This window comes from Gigantopelta aegis, chromosome 11, assembly GCF_016097555.1.
Source record: "Gigantopelta aegis isolate Gae_Host chromosome 11, Gae_host_genome, whole genome shotgun sequence".
In the NCBI taxonomy this organism is placed as follows: domain Eukaryota; kingdom Metazoa; phylum Mollusca; class Gastropoda; order Neomphalida; family Peltospiridae; genus Gigantopelta; species Gigantopelta aegis.
In genome coordinates this window covers 20021520-20046055 of record NC_054709.1, presented here as the reverse complement: position 1 = coordinate 20046055, position 24536 = coordinate 20021520, and the positions used below count along the sequence as shown (strand labels likewise).

At 38.1% G+C, this 24536-nt stretch overlaps 1 protein-coding gene across 2 annotated transcripts in view; it reads left to right on the top strand.

The window, feature by feature from the left end:
• Positions 1-550: 550 nt before the first annotated feature.
• LOC121384957 (sialin-like) overlaps positions 551-24536 on the top strand; it is a 40403-nt gene continuing 16417 nt past the window's right edge. Inside the window, exons 1-2 of one of the 2 annotated variants that reach the window (XM_041515450.1) lie at positions 551-1199; positions 22469-22556. In XM_041515450.1, the coding sequence (XP_041371384.1) occupies positions 993-1199; positions 22469-22556 (295 nt within the window). In that variant the 5' untranslated portion in view covers positions 551-992. Of the gene's footprint in view, positions 1200-22440; positions 22557-24536 lie in introns of both variants that reach the window. The other variant, XM_041515451.1, reaches the window with a different exon arrangement.

The window sequence follows — 24536 nt, the reverse complement described above, 5'->3', positions numbered from 1 at the left end:
TTGTTTCCATTTGTTTCTGTTTTTGATTGAAAACATATTTCATGACACACACATATATATATATATACACAATGAAACATCTCAAGACCGGACCCTCTGTAAACCGGAATTCTCTCAAAACCGGACGTTTTACAGAGTCCCTTTTTAAAATCCAGTACAGAACTTAACCTCTCTAAACCGAATACCTCTTAATACCGGACATTTGTATTGACTCCAAGGGTGTCCGGTTTAGGGGGCTTTCACTGTAATATATATTCACGACAAAAGGATTGGACACCAGTTTATTTGAATATTTATATGCATCGAAGTATAATGTTTTGAGCTATCCCTTCATGTACGTGGGTCTGTTTGGGAGAGCGGGTTAACGGTGTGTGGTTATGGAGAAGGAAACTGGTGTTGTGCCTTACGTCTTTGTTAAACGAAAACAAACAAACAAACAAACAAACAAATAAATAGAAAAGTAGATCGATAGATAGGTAGATAGATAGATAGATAGATAGATCGATGGATCGATAGATCGATAGATAGATAGATAGATAGAGAGGAAAACCTCAATTTGAGCAAAAATTATACAAATATTCGGGTAAAATGTGCTAACTTGAGACCTTTTTAACATGCATTTCCATCATTCTACCCTGACAATTAGCTGTAACCCATGTGTAGTGATTTGGTTGTAACTCTATGTAGCTGTTTGGTAGAAATGCTAATATGAACAAAAAATTTAATGTTGTTATTCAGATTCGGGCATTTTCGGTTAATTCAGGCAAAAGCCATCCTGCCCACTACAAAAATGTGAGCCCGTACGCCTATGATCAGTTAAACCAAAATAAATAAATAAATAAATAAATAAATAAATGAATCAATAAAATAAAAAAAGGAGACCCCCCTCCCCCCCCAAAAAAAAAAAAAAAAACCCAAAAAACCCCCAGCAACCCTACAATTGTGTCTGTTTTTCTTCCTTACTGGCTGGAGAGTTCTTATGGGACAAAGAAATGCAGGGGATCCTCCTCGGAGCCTCGTTCTGGGGTTACCTTCTGCTGCAGACTCCTGCGGGCTGGCTGAGCGAGCGGTACGGAACAAAGTTGGTGATCGGTGTAGGATTGACACCAGTCGTTCTCGGAACTCTTCTGTCACCAGTAGCCGCTCGGGCAAGTCCGTATCTTCTGTTGGCGGTACGAGTCGTGGTCGGAGCCTCATGTGTAAGTACAAGAAGTCCGCGTTTTTGGTTCAGAAAATAATACAGTGAAACCCCTAAAAACCGGATCATTTGTAAAATGGAATTTCCTCAAAACCTGTCCCTTTTTAAATATGAGAACAGAACAGACCCTCCCTAAATCGAATGTTATTAAAAGCGGACTTTTGTACTTGATTCCGTGGTGTGAACGGTTCAGAGGGTTTTCGCTGTATTACAAAGAGAAGGTATTTTTTCCTGTCGAAGAGAAGTATAATAAAAAAATAAAACCCCAGCAGCAAACAACTACCCAATCAAACAGAACAACAACAGCATCAGTACATCTAACAGTTAAACCAACTACACAATCAAACAGAACAACAACAGCATCAGTACATCTAACAGTTAAACGAACTACCCAATCAAACAGAACAACAACAGCATCAGTACATCTAACAGTTAAACCAACTACACAATCAAACAGAACAACAACAGCATCAGTACATCTAACAGTTAAACCAACTACACAATCAAACAGAACAACAGCATCAGTACATCTAAAACAGTTAAACCAACTACCCAATCAAACAGAACAACAACAGCATCAGTACATCTAACAGTTAAACCAACTACACAATCAAACAGAACAACAACAGCATCAGTACATCTAACAGTTAAACCAACTACACAATCAAACAGAACAACAACAGCATCAGTACATCTAACAGTTAAACCAACTACACAATCAAACAGAACAACAGCATCAGTACATCTAATACAGTTAAACCAACTACACAATCAAACAGAACAACAACAGCATCAGTACATCTAACAGTTAAACCAACTACCCAATCAAACAGAACAACAACAGCATCAGTACATCTAAAACAGTTAAACCAACTACACAATCAAACAGAACAACAACAGCATCAGTACATCTAACAGTTAAACCAACTACACAATCAAACAGAACAACAACAGCATCAGTACATCTAATACAGTTAAACCAACTACACAATCAAACAGAACAACAACAGCATCAGTACATCTAACAGTTAAACCAACTACACAATCAAACAGAACAACAACAGCATCAGTACATCTAACAGTTAAACCAACTACACAATCAAACAGAACAACAACAGCATCAGTACATCTAACAGTTAAACCAACTACCCAATCAAACAGAACAACAACAGCATCAGTACATCTAAAACAGTTAAACCAACTACACAATCAAACAGAACAACAACAGCATCAGTACATCTAACAGTTAAACCAACTACCCAATCAAACAGAACAACAACAGCATCAGTACATCTAACAGTTAAACCAACTACCCAATCAAACAGAACAACAACAGCATCAGTACATCTAAAACAGTTAAACCAACTACCCAATCAAACAGAACAACAACAGCATCAGTACATCTAACAGTTAAACCAACTACCCAATCAAACAGAACAACAACAGCATCAGTACATCTAAAACAGTTAAACCAACTACCCAATCAAACAGAACAACAACAGCATCAGTACATCTAACAGTTAAACCAACTACCCAATCAAACAGAACAACAACAGCATCAGTACATCTAAAACAGTTAAACCAACTACCCAATCAAACAGAACAACAACAGCATCAGTACATCTAACAGTTAAACCAACTACCCAATCAAACAGAACAACAACAGCATCAGTACATCTAACAGTTAAACCAACTACCCAATCAAACAGAACAACAACAGCATCAGTACATCTAACAGTTAAACCAACTACCCAATCAAACAGAACAACAACAGCATCAGTACATCTAACAGTTAAACCAACTACCCAATCAAACAGAACAACAACAGCATCAGTACATCTAACAGTTAAACCAACTACCCAATCAAACAGAACAACAACAGCATCAGTACATCTAAAACAGTTAAACCAACTACCCAATCAAACAGAACAACAACAGCATCAGTACATCTAACAGTTAAACCAACTACCCAATCAAACAGAACAACAACAGCATCAGTACATCTAACAGTTAAACCAACTACACAATCAAACAGAACAACAACAGCATCAGTACATCAACTACACAATCAAACAGAACAACAAACAGTTAAACCAACTACCCAATCAAACAGAACAACAACAGCATCAGTACATCTAACAGTTAAACCAACTACCCAATCAAACAGAACAACAACAGCATCAGTACATCTAACAGTTAAACCAACTACCCAATCAAACAGAACAACAACAGCATCAGTACATCTAACAGTTAAACCAACTACCCAATCAAACAGAACAACAACAGCATCAGTACATCTAACAGTTAAACCAACTACCCAATCAAACAGAACAACAACAGCATCAGTACATCTAACAGTTAAACCAACTACACAATCAAACAGAACAACAACAGCATCAGTACATCTAACAGTTAAACCAACTACCCAATCAAACAGAACAACAACAGCATCAGTACATCTAACAGTTAAACCAACTACCCAATCAAACAGAACAACAACAGCATCAGTACATCTAACAGTTAAACCAACTACACAATCAAACAGAACAACAACAGCATCAGTACATCTAACAGTTAAACCAACTACCCAATCAAACAGAACAACAACAGCATCAGTACATCTAACAGTTAAACCAACTACCCAATCAAACAGAACAACAACAGCATCAGTACATCTAACAGTTAAACCAACTACACAATCAAACAGAACAACAACAGCATCAGTACATCTAACAGTTAAACCAACTACACAATCAAACAGAACAACAACAGCATCAGTACATCTAACAGTTAAACCAACTACACAATCAAACAGAACAACAACAGCATCAGTACATCTAACAGTTAAACCAACTACCCAATCAAACAGAACAACAACAGCATCAGTACATCTAACAGTTAAACCAACTACCCAATCAAACAGAACAACAACAGCATCAGTACATCTAACAGTTAAACCAACTACACAATCAAACAGAACAACAACAGCATCAGTACATCTAACAGTTAAACCAACTACACAATCAAACAGAACAACAACAGCATCAGTACATCTAACAGTTAAACCAACTACCCAATCAAACAGAACAACAACAGCATCAGTACATCTAACAGTTAAACCAACTACACAATCAAACAGAACAACAACAGCATCAGTACATCTAACAGTTAAACCAACTACCCAATCAAACAGAACAACAACAGCATCAGTACATCTAACAGTTAAACCAACTACCCAATCAAACAGAACAACAACAGCATCAGTACATCTAACAGTTAAACCAACTACCCAATCAAACAGAACAACAACAGCATCAGTACATCTAACAGTTAAACCAACTACCCAATCAAACAGAACAACAACAGCATCAGTACATCTAACAGTTAAACCAACTACCCAATCAAACAGAACAACAACAGCATCAGTACATCTAACAGTTAAACCAACTACCCAATCAAACAGAACAACAACAGCATCAGTACATCTAACAGTTAAACCAACTACCCAATCAAACAGAACAACAACAGCATCAGTACATCTAACAGTTAAACCAACTACACAATCAAACAGAACAACAACAGCATCAGTACATCTAACAGTTAAACCAACTACCCAATCAAACAGAACAACAACAGCATCAGTACATCTAACAGTTAAACCAACTACCCAATCAAACAGAACAACAACAGCATCAGTACATCTAACAGTTAAACCAACTACCCAATCAAACAGAACAACAACAGCATCAGTACATCTAACAGTTAAACCAACTACCCAATCAAACAGAACAACAACAGCATCAGTACATCTAACAGTTAAACCAACTACACAATCAAACAGAACAACAACAGCATCAGTACATCTAACAGTTAAACCAACTACCCAATCAAACAGAACAACAACAGCATCAGTACATCTAACAGTTAAACCAACTACACAATCAAACAGAACAACAACAGCATCAGTACATCTAACAGTTAAACCAACTACACAATCAAACAGAACAACAACAGCATCAGTACATCTAACAGTTAAACCAACTACCCAATCAAACAGAACAACAACAGCATCAGTACATCTAACAGTTAAACCAACTACCCAATCAAACAGAACAACAACAGCATCAGTACATCTAACAGTTAAACCAACTACCCAATCAAACAGAACAACAACAGCATCAGTACATCTAACAGTTAAACCAACTACCAATCAAACAGAACAACAACAGCATCAGTACATCTAACAGTTAAACCAACTACCAATCAAACAGAACAACAACAGCATCAGTACATCTAACAGTTAAACCAACTACCCAATCAAACAGAACAACAACAGCATCAGTACATCTAACAGTTAAACCAACTACACAATCAAACAGAACAACAACAGCATCAGTACATCTAACAGTTAAACCAACTACACAATCAAACAGAACAACAACAGCATCAGTACATCTAACAGTTAAACCAACTACCCAATCAAACAGAACAACAACAGCATCAGTACATCTAACAGTTAAACCAACTACACAATCAAACAGAACAACAACAGCATCAGTACATCTAACAGTTAAACCAACTACCCAATCAAACAGAACAACAACAGCATCAGTACATCTAACAGTTAAACCAACTACCCAATCAAACAGAACAACAACAGCATCAGTACATCTAACAGTTAAACCAACTACACAATCAAACAGAACAACAACAGCATCAGTACATCTAACAGTTAAACCAACTACCCAATCAAACAGAACAACAACAGCATCAGTACATCTAACAGTTAAACCAACTACACAATCAAACAGAACAACAACAGCATCAGTACATCTAACAGTTAAACCAACTACACAATCAAACAGAACAACAACAGCATCAGTACATCTAACAGTTAAACCAACTACCCAATCAAACAGAACAACAACAGCATCAGTACATCTAACAGTTAAACCAACTACACAATCAAACAGAACAACAACAGCATCAGTACATCTAACAGTTAAACCAACTACACAATCAAACAGAACAACAACAGCATCAGTACATCTAACAGTTAAACCAACTACACAATCAAACAGAACAACAACAGCATCAGTACATCTAACAGTTAAACCAACTACACAATCAAACAGAACAACAACAGCATCAGTACATCTAACAGTTAAACCAACTACACAATCAAACAGAACAACAACAGCATCAGTACATCTAACAGTTAAACCAACTACACAATCAAACAGAACAACAACAGCATCAGTACATCTAACAGTTAAACCAACTACACAATCAAACAGAACAACAACAGCATCAGTACATCTAACAGTTAAACCAACTACACAATCAAACAGAACAACAACAGCATCAGTACATCTAACAGTTAAACCAACTACCCAATCAAACAGAACAACAACAGCATCAGTACATCTAACAGTTAAACCAACTACCCAATCAAACAGAACAACAACAGCATCAGTACATCTAACAGTTAAACCAACTACCCAATCAAACAGAACAACAACAGCATCAGTACATCTAACAGTTAAACCAACTACCCAATCAAACAGAACAACAACAGCATCAGTACATCTAACAGTTAAACCAACTACCCAATCAAACAGAACAACAACAGCATCAGTACATCTAACAGTTAAACCAACTACCCAATCAAACAGAACAACAACAGCATCAGTACATCTAACAGTTAAACCAACTACCCAATCAAACAGAACAACAACAGCATCAGTACATCTAACAGTTAAACCAACTACCCAATCAAACAGAACAACAACAGCATCAGTACATCTAACAGTTAAACCAACTACCCAATCAAACAGAACAACAACAGCATCAGTACATCTAACAGTTAAACCAACTACCCAATCAAACAGAACAACAACAGCATCAGTACATCTAACAGTTAAACCAACTACCCAATCAAACAGAACAACAACAGCATCAGTACATCTAACAGTTAAACCAACTACCCAATCAAACAGAACAACAACAGCATCAGTACATCTAACAGTTAAACCAACTACCCAATCAAACAGAACAACAACAGCATCAGTACATCTAACAGTTAAACCAACTACCCAATCAAACAGAACAACAACAGCATCAGTACATCTAACAGTTAAACCAACTACCCAATCAAACAGAACAACAACAGCATCAGTACATCTAACAGTTAAACCAACTACCCAATAAACCACACTACAGTTAAACCAATCAAACAGAACAACAACAGCATCAGTACATCTAACAGTTAAACCAACTACCCAATCAAACAGAACAACAACAGCATCAGTACATCTAACAGTTAAACCAACTACCAATCAAACAGAACAACAACAGCATCAGTACATCTAACAGTTAAACCAACTACCCAATCAAACAGAACAACAACAGCATCAGTACATCTAACAGTTAAACCAACTACCCAATCAAACAGAACAACAACAGCATCAGTACATCTAACAGTTAAACCAACTACCAATCAAACAGAACAACAACAGCATCAGTACATCTAACAGTTAAACCAACTACACAATCAAACAGAACAACAACAGCATCAGTACATCTAACAGTTAAACCAACTACCCAATCAAACAGAACAACAACAGCATCAGTACATCTAACAGTTAAACCAACTACCCAATCAAACAGAACAACAACAGCATCAGTACATCTAACAGTTAAACCAACTACCCAATCAAACAGAACAACAACAGCATCAGTACATCTAACAGTTAAACCAACTACCCAATCAAACAGAACAACAACAGCATCAGTACATCTAACAGTTAAACCAACTACCCAATCAAACAGAACAACAACAGCATCAGTACATCTAACAGTTAAACCAACTACCCAATCAAACAGAACAACAACAGCATCAGTACATCTAACAGTTAAACCAACTACCCAATCAAACAGAACAACAACAGCATCAGTACATCTAACAGTTAAACCAACTACACAATCAAACAGAACAACAACAGCATCAGTACATCTAACAGTTAAACCAACTACCAATCAAACAGAACAACAACAGCATCAGTACATCTAACAGTTAAACCAACTACACAATCAAACAGAACAACAACAGCATCAGTACATCTAACAGTTAAACCAACTACCCAATCAAACAGAACAACAACAGCATCAGTACATCTAACAGTTAAACCAACTACCCAATCAAACAGAACAACAACAGCATCAGTACATCTAACAGTTAAACCAACTACACAATCAAACAGAACAACAACAGCATCAGTACATCTAACAGTTAAACCAACTACCCAATCAAACAGAACAACAACAGCATCAGTACATCTAACAGTTAAACCAACTACACAATCAAACAGAACAACAACAGCATCAGTACATCTAACAGTTAAACCAACTACACAATCAAACAGAACAACAACAGCATCAGTACATCTAACAGTTAAACCAACTACCCAATCAAACAGAACAACAACAGCATCAGTACATCTAACAGTTAAACCAACTACCCAATCAAACAGAACAACAACAGCATCAGTACATCTAACAGTTAAACTAACAACTACCCAATCAAACAGAACAACAACAGCATCAGTACATCTAACAGTTAAACCAACTACCCAATCAAACAGAACAACAACAGCATCAGTACATCTAACAGTTAAACCAACTACACAATCAAACAGAACAACAACAGCATCAGTACATCTAACAGTTAAACCAACTACACAATCAAACAGAACAACAACAGCATCAGTACATCTAACAGTTAAACCAACTAGCAATCAAACAGAACAACAACAGCATCAGTACATCTAACAGTTAAACCAACTACACAATCAAACAGAACAACAACAGCATCAGTACATCTAACAGTTAAACCAACTACCCAATCAAACAGAACAACAACAGCATCAGTACATCTAACAGTTAAACCAACTACCCAATCAAACAGAACAACAACAGCATCAGTACATCTAACAGTTAAACCAACTACACAATCAAACAGAACAACAACAGCATCAGTACATCTAACAGTTAAACCAACTACCCAATCAAACAGAACAACAACAGCATCAGTACATCTAACAGTTAAACCAACTACCCAATCAAACAGAACAACAACAGCATCAGTACATCTAACAGTTAAACCAACTACCCAATCAAACAGAACAACAACAGCATCAGTACATCTAACAGTTAAACCAACTACCCAATCAAACAGAACAACAACAGCATCAGTACATCTAACAGTTAAACCAACTACCCAATCAAACAGAACAACAACAGCATCAGTACATCTAACAGTTAAACCAACTACCCAATCAAACAGAACAACAACAGCATCAGTACATCTAACAGTTAAACCAACTACACAATCAAACAGAACAACAACAGCATCAGTACATCTAACAGTTAAACCAACTACCCAATCAAACAGAACAACAACAGCATCAGTACATCTAACAGTTAAACCAACTACCCAATCAAACAGAACAACAACAGCATCAGTACATCTAACAGTTAAACCAACTACCCAATCAAACAGAACAACAACAGCATCAGTACATCTAACAGTTAAACCAACTACCCAATCAAACAGAACAACAACAGCATCAGTACATCTAACAGTTAAACCAACTACACAATCAAACAGAACAACAACAGCATCAGTACATCTAACAGTTAAACCAACTACCCAATCAAACAGAACAACAACAGCATCAGTACATCTAACAGTTAAACCAACTACCCAATCAAACAGAACAACAACAGCATCAGTACATCTAACAGTTAAACCAACTACACAATCAAACAGAACAACAACAGCATCAGTACATCTAACAGTTAAACCAACTACCCAATCAAACAGAACAACAACAGCATCAGTACATCTAACAGTTAAACCAACTACACAATCAAACAGAACAACAACAGCATCAGTACATCTAACAGTTAAACCAACTACCCAATCAAACAGAACAACAACAGCATCAGTACATCTAACAGTTAAACCAACTACACAATCAAACAGAACAACAACAGCATCAGTACATCTAACAGTTAAACCAACTACCCAATCAAACAGAACAACAACAGCATCAGTACATCTAACAGTTAAACCAACTACCCAATCAAACAGAACAACAACAGCATCAGTACATCTAACAGTTAAACCAACTACACAATCAAACAGAACAACAACAGCATCAGTACATCTAACAGTTAAACCAACTACCCAATCAAACAGAACAACAACAGCATCAGTACATCTAACAGTTAAACCAACTACACAATCAAACAGAACAACAACAGCATCAGTACATCTAACAGTTAAACCAACTACCAATCAAACAGAACAACAACAGCATCAGTACATCTAACAGTTAAACCAACTACACAATCAAACAGAACAACAACAGCATCAGTACATCTAACAGTTAAACCAACTACCCAATCAAACAGAACAACAACAGCATCAGTACATCTAACAGTTAAACCAACTACCCAATCAAACAGAACAACAACAGCATCAGTACATCTAACAGTTAAACCAACTACACAATCAAACAGAACAACAACAGCATCAGTACATCTAACAGTTAAACCAACTACACAATCAAACAGAACAACAACAGCATCAGTACATCTAACAGTTAAACCAACTACCCAATCAAACAGAACAACAACAGCATCAGTACATCTAACAGTTAAACCAACTACCCAATCAAACAGAACAACAACAGCATCAGTACATCTAACAGTTAAACCAACTACCCAATCAAACAGAACAACAACAGCATCAGTACATCTAACAGTTAAACCAACTACACAATCAAACAGAACAACAACAGCATCAGTACATCTAACAGTTAAACCAACTACACAATCAAACAGAACAACAACAGCATCAGTACATCTAACAGTTAAACCAACTACCCAATCAAACAGAACAACAACAGCATCAGTACATCTAACAGTTAAACCAACTACACAATCAAACAGAACAACAACAGCATCAGTACATCTAACAGTTAAACCAACTACCCAATCAAACAGAACAACAACAGCATCAGTACATCTAACAGTTAAACCAACTACCCAATCAAACAGAACAACAACAGCATCAGTACATCTAACAGTTAAACCAACTACACAATCAAACAGAACAACAACAGCATCAGTACATCTAACAGTTAAACCAACTACCCAATCAAACAGAACAACAACAGCATCAGTACATCTAACAGTTAAACCAACTACCCAATCAAACAGAACAACAACAGCATCAGTACATCTAACAGTTAAACCAACTACACAATCAAACAGAACAACAACAGCATCAGTACATCTAACAGTTAAACCAACTACCCAATCAAACAGAACAACAACAGCATCAGTACATCTAACAGTTAAACCAACTACCCAATCAAACAGAACAACAACAGCATCAGTACATCTAACAGTTAAACCAACTACAACAACAATCAAACAGAACAACAACAGCATCAGTACATCTAACAGTTAAACCAACTACCCAATCAAACAGAACAACAACAGCATCAGTACATCTAACAGTTAAACCAACTACACAATCAAACAGAACAACAACAGCATCAGTACATCTAACAGTTAAACCAACTACCCAATCAAACAGAACAACAACAGCATCAGTACATCTAACAGTTAAACCAACTACCCAATCAAACAGAACAACAACAGCATCAGTACATCTAACAGTTAAACCAACTACCCAATCAAACAGAACAACAACAGCATCAGTACATCTAACAGTTAAACCAACTACCCAATCAAACAGAACAACAACAGCATCAGTACATCTAACAGTTAAACCAACTACACAATCAAACAGAACAACAACAGCATCAGTACATCTAACAGTTAAACCAACTACCCAATCAAACAGAACAACAACAGCATCAGTACATCTAACAGTTAAACCAACTACCCAATCAAACAGAACAACAACAGCATCAGTACATCTAACAGTTAAACCAACTACACAATCAAACAGAACAACAACAGCATCAGTACATCTAACAGTTAAACCAACTACCCAATCAAACAGAACAACAACAGCATCAGTACATCTAACAGTTAAACCAACTACCCAATCAAACAGAACAACAACAGCATCAGTACATCTAACAGTTAAACCAACTACCCAATCAAACAGAACAACAACAGCATCAGTACATCTAACAGTTAAACCAACTACCCAATCAAACAGAACAACAACAGCATCAGTACATCTAACAGTTAAACCAACTACACAATCAAACAGAACAACAACAGCATCAGTACATCTAACAGTTAAACCAACTACCCAATCAAACAGAACAACAACAGCATCAGTACATCTAACAGTTAAACCAACTACACAATCAAACAGAACAACAACAGCATCAGTACATCTAACAGTTAAACCAACTACCCAATCAAACAGAACAACAACAGCATCAGTACATCTAACAGTTAAACCAACTACCCAATCAAACAGAACAACAACAGCATCAGTACATCTAACAGTTAAACCAACTACCCAATCAAACAGAACAACAACAGCATCAGTACATCTAACAGTTAAACCAACTACACAATCAAACAGAACAACAACAGCATCAGTACATCTAACAGTTAAACCAACTACCCAATCAAACAGAACAACAACAGCATCAGTACATCTAACAGTTAAACCAACTACACAATCAAACAGAACAACAACAGCATCAGTACATCTAACAGTTAAACCAACTACACAATCAAACAGAACAACAACAGCATCAGTACATCTAACAGTTAAACCAACTACCCAATCAAACAGAACAACAACAGCATCAGTACATCTAACAGTTAAACCAACTACCCAATCAAACAGAACAACAACAGCATCAGTACATCTAACAGTTAAACCAACTACACAATCAAACAGAACAACAACAGCATCAGTACATCTAACAGTTAAACCAACTACCCAATCAAACAGAACAACAACAGCATCAGTACATCTAACAGTTAAACCAACTACACAATCAAACAGAACAACAACAGCATCAGTACATCTAACAGTTAAACCAACTACCCAATCAAACAGAACAACAACAGCATCAGTACATCTAACAGTTAAACCAACTACACAATCAAACAGAACAACAACAGCATCAGTACATCTAACAGTTAAACCAACTACCCAATCAAACAGAACAACAACAGCATCAGTACATCTAACAGTTAAACCAACTACCCAATCAAACAGAACAACAACAGCATCAGTACATCTAACAGTTAAACCAACTACACAATCAAACAGAACAACAACAGCATCAGTACATCTAACAGTTAAACCAACTACCCAATCAAACAGAACAACAACAGCATCAGTACATCTAACAGTTAAACCAACTACCCAATCAAACAGAACAACAACAGCATCAGTACATCTAACAGTTAAACCAACTACCCAATCAAACAGAACAACAACAGCATCAGTACATCTAACAGTTAAACCAACTACCCAATCAAACAGAACAACAACAGCATCAGTACATCTAACAGTTAAACCAACTACACAATCAAACAGAACAACAACAGCATCAGTACATCTAACAGTTAAACCAACTACCCAATCAAACAGAACAACAACAGCATCAGTACATCTAACAGTTAAACCAACTACACAATCAAACAGAACAACAACAGCATCAGTACATCTAACAGTTAAACCAACTACACAATCAAACAGAACAACAACAGCATCAGTACATCTAACAGTTAAACCAACTACACAATCAAACAGAACAACAACAGCATCAGTACATCTAACAGTTAAACCAACTACACAATCAAACAGAACAACAACAGCATCAGTACATCTAACAGTTAAACCAACTACCCAATCAAACAGAACAACAACAGCATCAGTACATCTAACAGTTAAACCAACTACCCAATCAAACAGAACAACAACAGCATCAGTACATCTAACAGTTAAACCAACTACCCAATCAAACAGAACAACAACAGCATCAGTACATCTAACAGTTAAACCAACTACCCAATCAAACAGAACAACAACAGCATCAGTACATCTAACAGTTAAACCAACTACCCAATCAAACAGAACAACAACAGCATCAGTACATCTAACAGTTAAACCAACTACCCAATCAAACAGAACAACAACAGCATCAGTACATCTAACAGTTAAACCAACTACACAATCAAACAGAACAACAACAGCATCAGTACATCTAACAGTTAAACCAACTACACAATCAAACAGAACAACAACAGCATCAGTACATCTAACAGTTAAACCAACTACACAATCAAACAGAACAACAACAGCATCAGTACATCTAACAGTTAAACCAACTACCCAATCAAACAGAACAACAACAGCATCAGTACATCTAACAGTTAAACCAACTACCCAATCAAACAGAACAACAACAGCATCAGTACATCTAACAGTTAAACCAACTACACAATCAAACAGAACAACAACAGCATCAGTACATCTAACAGTTAAACCAACTACACAATCAAACAGAACAACAACAGCATCAGTACATCTAACAGTTAAACCAACTACACAATCAAACAGAACAACAACAGCATCAGTACATCTAACAGTTAAACCAACTACACAATCAAACAGAACAACAACAGCATCAGTACATCTAACAGTTAAACCAACTACCCAATCAAACAGAACAACAACAGCATCAGTACATCTAACAGTTAAACCAACTACACAATCAAACAGAACAACAACAGCATCAGTACATCTAACAGTTAAACCAACTACCCAATCAAACAGAACAACAACAGCATCAGTACATCTAACAGTTAAACCAACTACCCAATCAAACAGAACAACAACAGCATCAGTACATCTAACAGTTAAACCAACTACCCAATCAAACAGAACAACAACAGCATCAGTACATCTAACAGTTAAACCAACTACCCAATCAAACAGAACAACAACAGCATCAGTACATCTAACAGTTAAACCAACTACCCAATCAAACAGAACAACAACAGCATCAGTACATCTAACAGTTAAACCAACTACCCAATCAAACAGAACAACAACAGCATCAGTACATCTAACAGTTAAACCAACTACACAATCAAACAGAACAACAACAGCATCAGTACATCTAACAGTTAAACCAACTACCAATCAAACAGAACAACAACAGCATCAGTACATCTAACAGTTAAACCAACTACCCAATCAAACAGAACAACAACAGCATCAGTACATCTAACAGTTAAACCAACTACCAATCAAACAGAACAACAACAGCATCAGTACATCTAACAGTTAAACCAACTACACAATCAAACAGAACAACAACAGCATCAGTACATCTAACAGTTAAACCAACTACCCAATCAAACAGAACAACAACAGCATCAGTACATCTAACAGTTAAACCAACTACCCAATCAAACAGAACAACAACAGCATCAGTACATCTAACAGTTAAACCAACTACCCAATCAAACAGAACAACAACAGCATCAGTACATCTAACAGTTAAACCAACTACCCAATCAAACAGAACAACAACAGCATCAGTACATCTAACAGTTAAACCAACTACCCAATCAAACAGAACAACAACAGCATCAGTACATCTAACAGTTAAACCAACTACACAATCAAACAGAACAACAACAGCATCAGTACATCTAACAGTTAAACCAACTACACAATCAAACAGAACAACAACAGCATCAGTACATCTAACAGTTAAACCAACTACCCAATCAAACAGAACAACAACAGCATCAGTACATCTAACAGTTAAACCAACTACCCAATCAAACAGAACAACAACAGCATCAGTACATCTAACAGTTAAACCAACTACACAATCAAACAGAACAACAACAGCATCAGTACATCTAACAGTTAAACCAACTACACAATCAAACAGAACAACAACAGCATCAGTACATCTAACAGTTAAACCAACTACCCAATCAAACAGAACAACAACAGCATCAGTACATCTAACAGTTAAACCAACTACCCAATCAAACAGAACAACAACAGCATCAGTACATCTAACAGTTAAACCAACTACCCAATCAAACAGAACAACAACAGCATCAGTACATCTAACAGTTAAACCAACTACCCAATCAAACAGAACAACAACAGCATCAGTACATCTAACAGTTAAACCAACTACCCAATCAAACAGAACAACAACAGCATCAGTACATCTAACAGTTAAACCAACTACCCAATCAAACAGAACAACAACAGCATCAGTACATCTAACAGTTAAACCAACTACACAATCAAACAGAACAACAACAGCATCAGTACATCTAACAGTTAAACCAACTACCCAATCAAACAGAACAACAACAGCATCAGTACATCTAACAGTTAAACCAACTACCCAATCAAACAGAACAACAACAGCATCAGTACATCTAACAGTTAAACCAACTACACAATCAAACAGAACAACAACAGCATCAGTACATCTAACAGTTAAACCAACTACCCAATCAAACAGAACAACAACAGCATCAGTACATCTAACAGTTAAACCAACTACACAATCAAACAGAACAACAACAGCATCAGTACATCTAACAGTTAAACCAACTACCCAATCAAACAGAACAACAACAGCATCAGTACATCTAACAGTTAAACCAACTACCCAATCAAACAGAACAACAACAGCATCAGTACATCTAACAGTTAAACCAACTACACAATCAAACAGAACAACAACAGCATCAGTACATCTAACAGTTAAACCAACTACCCAATCAAACAGAACAACAACAGCATCAGTACATCTAACAGTTAAACCAACTACCCAATCAAACAGAACAACAACAGCATCAGTACATCTAACAGTTAAACCAACTACCCAATCAAACAGAACAACAACAGCATCAGTACATCTAACAGTTAAACCAACTACCCAATCAAACAGAACAACAACAGCATCAGTACATCTAACAGTTAAACCAACTACCCAATCAAACAGAACAACAACAGCATCAGTACATCTAACAGTTAAACCAACTACCCAATCAAACAGAACAACAACAGCATCAGTACATCTAACAGTTAAACCAACTACCCAATCAAACAGAACAACAACAGCATCAGTACATCTAACAGTTAAACCAACTACCCAATCAAACAGAACAACAACAGCATCAGTACATCTAACAGTTAAACCAACTACTACACAATCAAACAGAACAACAACAGCATCAGTACATCTAACAGTTAAACCAACTACCCAATCAAACAGAACAACAACAGCATCAGTACATCTAACAGTTAAACCAACTACACAATCAAACAGAACAACAACAGCATCAGTACATCTAACAGTTAAACCAACTACACAATCAAACAGAACAACAACAGCATCAGTACATCTAACAGTTAAACCAACTACACAATCAAACAGAACAACAACAGCATCAGTACATCTAACAGTTAAACCAACTACACAATCAAACAGAACAACAACAGCATCAGTACATCTAACAGTTAAACCAACTACCCAATCAAACAGAACAACAACAGCATCAGTACATCTAACAGTTAAACCAACTACACAATCAAACAGAACAACAACAGCATCAGTACATCTAACAGTTAAACCAACTACCCAATCAAACAGAACAACAACAGCATCAGTACATCTAACAGTTAAACCAACTACACAATCAAACAGAACAACAACAGCATCAGTACATCTAACAGTTAAACCAACTACACAATCAAACAGAACAACAACAGCATCAGTACATCTAACAGTTAAACCAACTACCCAATCAAACAGAACAACAACAGCATCAGTACATCTAACAGTTAAACCAACTACCCAATCAAACAGAACAACAACAGCATCAGTACATCTAACAGTTAAACCAACTACACAATCAAACAGAACAACAACAGCATCAGTACATCTAACAGTTAAACCAACTACACAATCAAACAGAACAACAACAGCATCAGTACATCTAACAGTTAAACCAACTACACAATCAAACAGAACAACAACAGCATCAGTACATCTAACAGTTAAACCAACTACACAATCAAACAGAACAACAACAGCATCAGTACATCTAACAGTTAAACCAACTACACAATCAAACAGAACAACAACAGCATCAGTACATCTAACAGTTAAACCAACTACCCAATCAAACAGAACAACAACAGCATCAGTACATCTAACAGTTAAACCAACTACACAATCAAACAGAACAACAACAGCATCAGTACATCTAACAGTTAAACCAACTACCCAATCAAACAGAACAACAACAGCATCAGTACATCTAACAGTTAAACCAACTACACAATCAAACAGAACAACAACAGCATCAGTACATCTAACAGTTAAACCAACTACACAATCAAACAGAACAACAACAGCATCAGTACATCTAACAGTTAAACCAACTACACAATCAAACAGAACAACAACAGCATCAGTACATCTAACAGTTAAACCAACTACACAATCAAACAGAACAACAACAGCATCAGTACATCTAACAGTTAAACCAACTACCCAATCAAACAGAACAACAACAGCATCAGTACATCTAACAGTTAAACCAACTACACAATCAAACAGAACAACAACAGCATCAGTACATCTAACAGTTAAACCAACTACACAATCAAACAGAACAACAACAGCATCAGTACATCTAACAGTTAAACCAACTACACAATCAAACAGAACAACAACAGCATCAGTACATCTAACAGTTAAACCAACTACCCAATCAAACAGAACAACAACAGCATCAGTACATCTAACAGTTAAACCAACTACACAATCAAACAGAACAACAACAGCATCAGTACATCTAACAGTTAAACCAACTACCCAATCAAACAGAACAACAACAGCATCAGTACATCTAACAGTTAAACCAACTACACAATCAAACAGAACAACAACAGCATCAGTACATCTAACAGTTAAACCAACTACACAATCAAACAGAACAACAACAGCATCAGTACATCTAACAGTTAAACCAACTACACAATCAAACAGAACAACAACAGCATCAGTACATCTAACAGTTAAACCAACTACCCAATCAAACAGAACAACAACAGCATCAGTACATCTAACAGTTAAACCAACTACACAATCAAACAGAACAACAACAGCATCAGTACATCTAACAGTTAAACCAACTACCCAATCAAACAGAACAACAACAGCATCAGTACATCTAACAGTTAAACCAACTACACAATCAAACAGAACAACAACAGCATCAGTACATCTAACAGTTAAACCAACTACCCAATCAAACAGAACAACAACAGCATCAGTACATCTAACAGTTAAACCAACTACCCAATCAAACAGAACAACAACAGCATCAGTACATCTAACAGTTAAACCAACTACCCAATCAAACAGAACAACAACAGCATCAGTACATCTAACAGTTAAACCAACTACCCAATCAAACAGAACAACAACAGCATCAGTACATCTAACAGTTAAACCAACTACACAATCAAACAGAACAACAACAGCATCAGTACATCTAACAGTTAAACCAACTACACAATCAAACAGAACAACAACAGCATCAGTACATCTAACAGTTAAACCAACTACCCAATCAAACAGAACAACAACAGCATCAGTACATCTAACAGTTAAACCAACTACACAATCAAACAGAACAACAACAGCATCAGTACATCTAAAACAGTTAAACCAACTACACAATCAAACAGAACAACAACAGCATCAGTACATCTAACAGTTAAACCAACTACACAATCAAACAGAACAACAACAGCATCAGTACATCTAACAGTTAAACCAACTACCCAATCAAACAGAACAACAACAGCATCAGTACATCTAACAGTTAAACCAACTACCCAATCAAACAGAACAACAACAGCATCAGTACATCTAACAGTTAAACCAACTACCCAATCAAACAGAACAACAACAGCATCAGTACATCTAACAGTTAAACCAACTACCCAATCAAACAGAACAACAACAGCATCAGTACATCTAACAGTTAAACCAACTACCCAATCAAACAGAACAACAACAGCATCAGTACATCTAACAGTTAAACCAACTACCCAATCAAACAGAACAACAACAGCATCAGTACATCTAACAGTTAAACCAACTACCCAATCAAACAGAACAACAACAGCATCAGTACATCTAACAGTTAAACCAACTACCCAATCAAACAGAACAACAACAGCATCAGTACATCTAACAGTTAAACCAACTACCCAATCAAACAGAACAACAACAGCATCAGTACATCTAACAGTTAAACCAACTACACAATCAAACAGAACAACAACAGCATCAGTACATCTAACAGTTAAACCAACTACACAATCAAACAGAACAACAACAGCATCAGTACATCTAACAGTTAAACCAACTACACAATCAAACAGAACAACAACAGCATCAGTACATCTAACAGTTAAACCAACTACACAATCAAACAGAACAACAACAGCATCAGTACATCTAACAGTTAAACCAACTACACAATCAAACAGAACAACAACAGCATCAGTACATCTAACAGTTAAACCAACTACACAATCAAACAGAACAACAACAGCATCAGTACATCTAACAGTTAAACCAACTACACAATCAAACAGAACAACAACAGCATCAGTACATCTAACAGTTAAACCAACTACACAATCAAACAGAACAACAACAGCATCAGTACATCTAACAGTTAAACCAACTACACAATCAAACAGAACAACAACAGCATCAGTACATCTAAAACAGTTAAACCAACTACACAATCAAACAGAACAACAACAGCATCAGTACATCTAACAGTTAAACCAACTACACAATCAAACAGAACAACAACAGCATCAGTACATCTAACAGTTAAACCAACTACACAATCAAACAGAACAACAACAGCATCAGTACATCTAACAGTTAAACCAACTACACAATCAAACAGAACAACAACAGCATCAGTACATCTAACAGTTAAACCAACTACACAATCAAACAGAACAACAACAGCATCAGTACATCTAAAACAGTTAAACCAACTACACAATCAAACAGAACAACAACAGCATCAGTACATCTAACAGTTAAACCAACTACACAATCAAACAGAACAACAACAGCATCAGTACATCTAACAGTTAAACCAACTACACAATCAAACAGAACAACAACAGCATCAGTACATCTAATACAGTTAAACCAACTACCCAATCAAACAGAACAACAACATCATCAGTACATCTAACACAGTTAAACCAACTACACAATCAAACAGAACAACAACAGCATCAGTACATCTAATACAGTTAAACCAACTACACAATCAAACAGAACAACAACAGCATCAGTACATCTAAAACAGTTAAACCAACTACCCAATCAAACAGAACAACAACAGCATCAGTACATCTAACAGTTAAACCAACTACACAATCAAACAGAACAACAACAGCATCAGTACATCTAAAACAGTTAAACCAACTACCCAATCAAACAACAACAACAGCATCAGTACATCTAATACAGTTAAACCAACTACCCAATCAAACAACAACAACAGCATCAGTACATCTAAAACAGTTAAAACCTACCAACTACCCAATCAACCAAAACCCCCAAACCCAAAAGAAACAAAAACAAACACAAAATCCCCAAAAACGTTTGTTTTGTTTAATAATAAAAACTTTGTGTTGTTTAACGACACCACTAGAACACATTGATTTTATTAATCATCGGCTATTGGATGTCAAACATTTGTGTAATTCTGACTCGTAGTCATCAGAGGAAACCTGCTACATATTTCCATTAGCAGCAAGGGATCTTTATATATTCACTTTCCCACAGAGAGGAAAGCACATACCACGGGCTTTGACCAGTTTTGGTGCACTGGTTAGAACGAGAGAAAAACAAATCAGTTGACTGGATCCACCGAGGTGGTTTGATTCAGCGATGCCAATACTTTAGGCAAACACTCAACCGACTGAGCTAAATACCGCCCAAACCCAATACAAACAACAAACTAAACAACAACAAAACCCCCCACACAATAAGCCACAAACAAAAACCAACACAAAACAATAAAGATGCGTTTTAGTCAATGTACTGTTTTTTCTGTAGCGACCATGTTGATCAATACTTGTTGCAGTCTGTCGTGTTTCCGTCCATCACCATTTTCTGGGCGAACTGGTCCCCACCGAGCCAGTGGATGCGAATGCTTGGAGTCACACTCACAGGTATTTAAAGGGTCATACCCTAGTTTTTAAACACTAAGGCATACATTTCACTATTAGAGCCGTTTATGATCGCTGAAATCAAACATTACTTAGATGTGTTTAGATTATCCATTTCCGTACAACCGAAGTGTTTCTGGTCATCCTGGTGTTTCTAATACCACAAAATACATTTTTCATACTTTTAAAGACGCACGTGCGTCTGAGAAGTAATGATTATGGAGTCGCGCTTTAGTCTATTTTTAAGGGTATTTCAACGTCACAGACTCTTGTTTCACTCTGATGTATCCAAATTTGTTACAGGTTTGTAAATTAACCAAACTTAGTGTCCATTTTTACGGGTTGAAACTAGAGTCTAGGTGAAAAATGTGCCTTAGTGTTTAAAAACTAGAGTTTGCCCCTTTAAGTTTTCTCATACATTCATTTATACTAATTTTCCTGTTTATATCTGTAGTAGTGTTTGTTTAAAGCGCTCCTCCTGGCAGTAGCTACAGGCACGGCGGAGCGTGGGGTGTGTGTGTCTGTGTGGGGTGTTCCTCCTGGCAGTAGCTACAGGCACGGCGGAGCGTGGTGTGTGTGTGTCTGTGTGGGGTGTTCCTCCTGGCAGTAGCTACAGGCACCGTGGAACGTGGGGTGTGTGTCTCTGTGGGGTGTTCCTCCTGGCAGTAGCTACAGGCACGGCGGAGCGTGGGGTGTGTGTGTCTGTGTGGGGTGTTCCTCCTGGCAGTAGCTACAGGCACGGCGGAGCGTGGTGTGTGTGTGTCTGTGTGGGGTGTTCCTCCTGGCAGTAGCTACAGGCACCGTGGAACGTGGTGTGTGTGTGTCTGTGTGGGGTGTTCCTCCTGGCAGTAGCTACAGGCACGGCGGAGCGTGGTGTGTGTGTGTCTCTGTGGGGTGTTCCTCCTGGCAGTAGCTACAGGCACAGCGGAGCGTGGGGTGTGTGTGTCTGTGTGGGGTGTTCCTCCTGGCAGTAGCTACAGGCACGGCGGAGGGTGGGGTGTGTGTCTGTGTGGGGTGTTCCTCCTGGCAGTAGCTACAGGCACCGTGGAACGTGGGGTGTGTGTGTCTCTGTGGGGTGTTCCTCCTGGCAGTAGCTACAGGCACGGCGGAGCGTGGGGGGGGGGGGGTGTGTCTGTGTTGGGTGTTCCTCCTGGCAGTAGCTACAGGCACGGCGGAGCGTGGGGTATGTGTGTCTGTGTGGGGTGTTCCTCCTGGCAGTAGCTACAGGCACGGCGGAGCGTGGGGTGTGTGTGTCTGTGTGGGGTGTTCCTCCTGACAGTAGCTACAGGCACGGCGGAGCGTGGGGTGTGTGTGTCTGTGTTGGGTGTTCCTCCTGGCAGTAGCTACAGGCACGGCGGAGCGCGGGGTGTGTGTGTCTGTGTTGGGTGTTCCTCCTGGCAGTAGCTACAGGCACGGCGGAGCGTGGGGTGTGTGTGTCTGTGTTGGGTGTTCCTCCTGGCAGTAGCTACAGGCACCGCGGAGCGTGGGGTGTGTGTGTCTGTGTGGGGTGTTCCTCCTGGCAGTAGCTACAGGCACGGCGGAGCGTGGGGTGTGTGTGTCTGTGTGGGGTGTTCCTCCTGGCAGTAGCTACAGGCACGGCGGAGCGTGGGGTGTGTGTGTCTGTGTTGGGTGTTCCTCCTGGCAGTAGCTACAGGCACGGCGGAGCGCGGGGGGTGTGTGTCTGTGTTGGGTGTTCCTCCTGGCAGTAGCTACAGGCACGGCGGAGCGTGGGGTGTGTGTGTCTGTGTGGGGTGTTCCTCCTGGCAGTAGCTACAGGCACGGCGGAGCGCGGGGTGTGTGTGTCTGTGTTGGGTGTTCCTCCTGGCAGTAGCTACAGGCACGGCGGAGCGTGGGGTGTGTGTGTCTGTGTGGGGTGTTCCTCCTGGCAGTAGCTACAGGCACGGCGGAGCGCGGGGTGTGTGTGTCTGTGTTGGGTGTTCCTCCTGTGTCTGTGTGGGGCTCTAGCACTCGCAATAATTCTGA